At 36.1% G+C, this 5,363-nt stretch overlaps 1 protein-coding gene across 2 annotated transcripts; it reads left to right on the top strand.

The window, feature by feature from the left end:
- Nucleotides 1-890: 890 nt before the first annotated feature.
- LOC120280552 (chromo domain-containing protein cec-1) lies at nucleotides 891-5,131 on the top strand. Of its 2 annotated transcripts, XR_005542355.1 has the most exons (5): nucleotides 891-1,097; nucleotides 1,167-1,768; nucleotides 1,864-1,956; nucleotides 3,573-3,698; nucleotides 4,788-5,131. XR_005542355.1 is itself a non-coding variant. In XM_039287419.1 (4 exons), exons 1-3 carry the CDS (start codon nucleotides 1,004-1,006, stop codon nucleotides 1,948-1,950), a joined length of 783 nt encoding a protein of 260 aa, XP_039143353.1. In that variant the 5' UTR covers nucleotides 891-1,003; the 3' UTR covers nucleotides 1,951-1,956; nucleotides 4,788-5,131. The 2 variants fall into 2 exon arrangements, 1 of the variants encoding a protein (XP_039143353.1); XM_039287419.1 differs by lacking the exon at nucleotides 3,573-3,698.
- The last annotated feature ends 232 nt before the right edge of the window (nucleotides 5,132-5,363 follow it).

Genomic DNA, 5,363 nt, shown 5'->3' with positions numbered 1-5,363 from the left:
TCAAAACAATATAGTTTCAAATAATTCATGCATGTTGAGCTGCCAAATGCCAAATGGTTTTATTATACCATATAAGGCAAGGCATGCAAGCATATATCCTACAAAATTTAGATCCATACATATGTCATACATATATAACAAATTTCATACAGATGTCATGTTCTGACACTTACATGGAATTTTATGTATTTGCACGGGATCCAATGTATTTTTTCTCCATTATTTATATCCAATTAAAGTCATTATTAATCACATAATTAAAATTAGTTGTTTAACAATAATATACATTTAATAATTTTTATTAACGAAAGAGGCATGCAGAGAAGACCAGAAACTAAGAAGGACATTCCAGAAGAACTGTTAATTTTTTAAAAAAAAAAATTAAACAATTATGTGCATATTTAAAAGTTACAAGATGACATCCAAAACATAATCAAAGCTAATGATAATTCCTCATCATTATTTTATTTGATTTTGTAAAATATATTATATAAATAGAATTTCTTTTTTAATTCGATGATTTAATCAGTTGCATTCTCTATATCCAAAATTTTTCCAATCCAATAAAATTATCATTAAAAATCTCTTATTAAATCCATTATCTCAATTTCCAAAAATCATATTTTCCAAAAAAAATATAAAATAAGTATATTATTATCCAAAATTAAAAACCCACATGGAGTAAATAATAAAACAAATAAATAAAAAAAAAGAAAAAGAAAAAGTGAAGACCACCAACAAAGCATCGGTTGTCTCATCCGTTGATCTTCTCCCGCTCCACATACACAAATTTCAAAGCAAATTAAATAAATAAAAAATTAATTAATTAATTAATTAATTAAAATAAAAGGAAAAAAATGGCCAAATTAAATGCTTTTGAGAATCTCCTCAAAACCCCACAAAACAAAGAGACAAGTTCTTATCTTCTCGATTTCGCTCTCGAAGAGGGAGCAAGAGGACCCATCGATCGATCGCCATTTGAGAGGGATTTGGAGCTCCAATCATGCCTTCTGGTGCGAAGAAGAGGAAAGCGGCCAAGAAGAAGAAGGAGATGGCCGTCCCCCACCAACCGGATTCACCTACCGATCGTCCCCATGGTACCTAATCGTGTTTTAATGGTGGTTTGCTTGGTTTTGGTGTTTATTGTGTGTTTTTCCTGGTGATAGGGAACGGGGAGCGGGAGAGTGGGAGCGAGGAGGAAGGAGAACGAGCTATGGAGTCTCATGGTGTTGATGGGCCGGAGAACGGAGCCGGAGAGGAACATCGGGAGGAGATTAAGGAGGTGATGGGTTCTGGTGAGGCTGGGGATGTTTCTGTTGAGGCTGTTGAGGTTGTTGAGGTAGTTGAGGTCACGGAGAAGGTTGAGGAGAAGCCGGAGCCGGAGAAGGAGGAGGAGGAGGAGGAGGATGGGCAGGTTGTTGCGGTTCCGATCGTGCAAGTTAGTTCGGTGAATGAGGAGGTGGTGGAGGCGATCGAGGGCTTGGCGGAGGAGGCTGATGCGGCTGTTGAAGCTGTGGTTCTGAAGGAGATGGTCGAGAAGTCAGGGGCTAAAGAGAGCGAGGAGGTGATTGTGGTGGCTGTGCCGGAGAAAATAAGTGAACAGCCCTCGGAGAGTGGTGAGAGATTGGCTGAGAAGATCAGTGCACCGCCTATGGAGAGTCCTGAGGATACGCCGGTAGCTGTGCCGGAGAAGATCGGTGAACAGCTTTCTGAGAGTGATGAGAGATTACCAGAGACGAAAAGTCGTGAAATTCCTGGCACTGCTGAGGTATTAGAGTCAAGATCCGTCAAGATTTTCCTTTTTATGGTTTTTTGTGTGATTGTTGGTGAGTTTTTGGAATGTTTTGGTGGAATTTTGTTTAGGCTGATCCTGCTCCGTTGGTTGCGCATCGTGCAAATCTCTGGAATTGTTGTGGGCTGCTGGAGGTTTTCTTTGGCTCCCAAAGATAATATCAGGTAAATTATTCGGCAATTAGTTTTATATCTCAATCAACAATGGGCAGTGGGGCGGAATTTAGTTTGATTTTGAGTGTTATTTTCTTTAGGGGCCGTCGGTAATGTAGAAAGATTACCACGTGTTACGTGGTAATCTGAAATTATTATCACGTTTGGTATTGCATCGGTGGTAATGTTGATGGTAATATCACATTACCAACTTATAAATATTACCAAAAAAGTGGTAATCCTATTACCATCAAATTTGGTGTCTATCTTGGATTACCATGGTAATTTTATAACTTTTTTATATTTTAACAAATTGATTACCATGACAATCAAACACGGTAATGAACTATTCCCGGTAATAAGAGTTCCTAACCAAACATGGTTATATTAAATTACCGCAATATTCCCAACCATATAACATTCCCACCTATATTACCATGGTAATTTTATTACGTGGTAATATATCATTATTACGAACCAAACGGCCCCTTAATGTTATGTTAAATAGTACGTTATGGGTGATGACAAAACTAAGAGATGTGCTTTATGACCATTCAGTTGGACTGTACTATAGCCAGCAATATGACATAAAAAGGGTAGTTTGAAATGTGTTGTATGTTTTGAAATATGTGGTACTACTAGTTCTAGAGTACTGTTGGGCTAGGTGGAACATGTGAAGCCAGATACATGCACCTGCAATTTTTGTGGAAGTCCAAATACCCGTTGAGCAGTTGGAAAAGACTGTTGTGTCCATGACCGTATTTTATCCTTTGTCGAAGCCTATGTGCTTCTGAAGGTTTTAATAAGTTGCCTATCTTAGTTGTTGAGTTTGCCTTTAACCACGATGGTACAGTTTATAGGTTCTAGGTCACTGACAAGCAGGTTTTTTGTTCTTATTATCTTAATGACAGGCATTATTAAATCAGCTGCTATTTGGTTTTATGTTTCAACAGCAGTGGAAGAAATTACCTTAGTGCTTTGAGTTTGAAATTTGTAATTGAGTATGGATGCGGCCGCACTTGATTTTTTGGTTGTGGCGACCCTAGCTTTATGTGAACTGAATTTGTGTCACTGTATTTTTCAGTATATTTTCATTAGTAAAGTATAAGTTCAATGATGTTGTATGATTGTTATTAGAACTGGCCATGTCACCAATTAGAAAGAAAGTAGGCCCAAAGATCCATATATTGGTTCCTTGGTCATTTGAATATGAGCAGTCAATTATCAAGTTTTCACTCGAAAGATTTTGAGGATAGGCCTTGGCATTGACACATGATAACTTTTTATATGTTGCTGGTAACTGAGTTTTGAGGTTTATTATGGGTATGAAATTGACTTGGGATGTGTTGCTCATCTCATTTCATGATGACTTTTTGGGTTGGTTGGCCTTGGTAACTTCTGGTCTCTTAAATTGAACTACTCATTTGGAAAATTAATTTTGTGGAAAAAAAGATTGTTTCTAGTCTTGGGTAAACCATTACATGCTGATTATATGGTGATGGTCAATGACTGTATTTTATATTATTTTTTTAATTTCTATAATTTTGCTGTTATTGGGCCTGTATTAGTCATCTTTTATAGCCTAAAGTTGTTACTTACTAGTTTGATCCAATGTCTTCATTTTCCAGCTTTTGTGATCCTCTCAATCACAACCTACCTGCCTATTATATTCCATAGATGACCTTTGTGGGTTTATATGATAATCAGGTCCCCAGAACCATATATTCGATCCACTAGGTAACTAATCATTTGAGGTTGGCTCTCTCTCTCTCTCTCTCTCTCTCTCTCTCACTCTCTCTTTCTCTCTGTGCAAGTGTGTGAACAGTGTCGCTCAATGATTTGTTGGAATACTTGCATAATAGTTTTCTGGCGGAACTTGTTTGTTCTTTAATCAGCACGATTCGTTTGATGATGTCAACATTTTACCAATTTGATAGTTGCAGGCTCAAACAACAGGAATCTTCCCCCTTTTTTTTTCTTTTTTAATTTAAAATACTGGTTTTCTTTCATGATAATCCAATTTCTCTACAGTTGTTGTATAACTTGAATAATTGACTGTTCATCTTCTGTGGACTCTGCTCCAATTTGTTGATTGATGATGAGTGATGACACAACTTTTGGGCCTAAAATTGCTTCACTTTTAAGTTTTTTGTTTGATAATTTGTAAGGCACTTTGAAGGTAATTGAATTTCCTGCCTTACTCTAGCCAAAGCTTTGTCATGCAGATGTTGTTTAAGTTGGTCCCATGACTATGTTAGTTCAGTATAAGCCTTGGCAAGGTTGGTGCATATGAGGTGGGTTGGTTCTCATGTCATATTGCTCTTAACTCGGCCAGCAGAAATATGGTGTTCTGAGATGTTCTTTTTTTTGCGGGCATTACCTATGCAATTTTCTATTGATCTTGCTAGTGTCATACTCAAAAGCATTTCTTAAATTGACATTTATTTCTTTACCAAACTAGAAAATATAATACAAAGGCTTGATTTTCTCACCACATAACTTCTTTCACCTTATTTTCTGAATGCTCTGAGAGAATATAAAAAAGTTGTTATTTGGATTTACTCTTGAAATAGTGGAACAGGAACCTGAGTTTTATCCATGTAGTAGAATAGCAAATCATGTGTCCAATCGCATGAGCTAAGATCCTGGTGCTGCAAGTAGTCTATCTATCAGATTAAGCATATGCAAATTTCAAAGCTCCCTGTGTGGAACTTGGTGGTCCTTTTAACTTGACATGGAATGTAGCTTTTTTTTCCATTAATTTTTTTTTTTATTTTCATATGCATTACATTTAATTCTCATTGTGCCTTCTCTAATTCTTTTCTCATTCGATTTGTCTGAAGGGAGATCATGATTGGATCTAGAAAGACAAGATCAAAGCTTTTCCAAATGACGAGATGCTCTTCCGCTCCAATGCTGGTATCTGGAAGTTAAACCTTTCCTTTGATTCTGTTCTGGTTGCAATAGGCTATTTGCACATTAGTTCATTTTGTTTTGTCTAATTTTAATATTTTTGGCTGTTAAAAGGGTATTGTTTAGTGATTTGTTTGTCTAAGTTATGTATAGTTTCATAGTATAATAATGTGTACTCCATATATTTCGTCTATGGAGCAGGTTTTGGTTTTATTTGTGCTGTCATTGTTCTGAACTCTGAAGGTCATACTTAAAAGTCATAGATGTGTGTTTTTTTTTTTAAAAAAAAAAAATCTTGTGAGCAGTTGAGTATGTGTTTGTCATGGTGCATTACACATTATTTCCAGCATATTTGCCAGACTTCTTTCTGTTTGTTTAAAAACTAGTGTGTGATGATGCTATTCAGATGGTTTGCTCTACTGTGTCATGGTTTGTGCTGCTGTTATCATTTATCTAACCATTTATCTATTTATTTATTTGGTTAAAATAATAAAATGAGTATATTT

This window comes from Dioscorea cayenensis, chromosome 17 (assembly GCF_009730915.1).
Source record: "Dioscorea cayenensis subsp. rotundata cultivar TDr96_F1 chromosome 17, TDr96_F1_v2_PseudoChromosome.rev07_lg8_w22 25.fasta, whole genome shotgun sequence".
NCBI lineage: Eukaryota > Viridiplantae > Streptophyta > Magnoliopsida > Dioscoreales > Dioscoreaceae > Dioscorea > Dioscorea cayenensis.
Note: the sequence above shows the minus strand (reverse complement) of the source record. Positions and strands in the feature narration are given on the sequence as shown.

Excerpts from the sequence above, each read along its gene's own strand:
- LOC120280552 (XM_039287419.1), top strand. The coding sequence starts at position 1,004 with ATGCCTTCTGGTGCGAAGAAGAGGAAAGCGGCCAAGAAGAAGAAGGAG. Across the intron at positions 1,098-1,166 it reads ACCTACCGATCGTCCCCATG|GGAACGGGGAGCGGGAGAGT; the intron begins GTACCTAATCGT and ends TCCTGGTGATAG. Across the intron at positions 1,769-1,863 it reads AAATTCCTGGCACTGCTGAG|GCTGATCCTGCTCCGTTGGT; the intron begins GTATTAGAGTCA and ends AATTTTGTTTAG.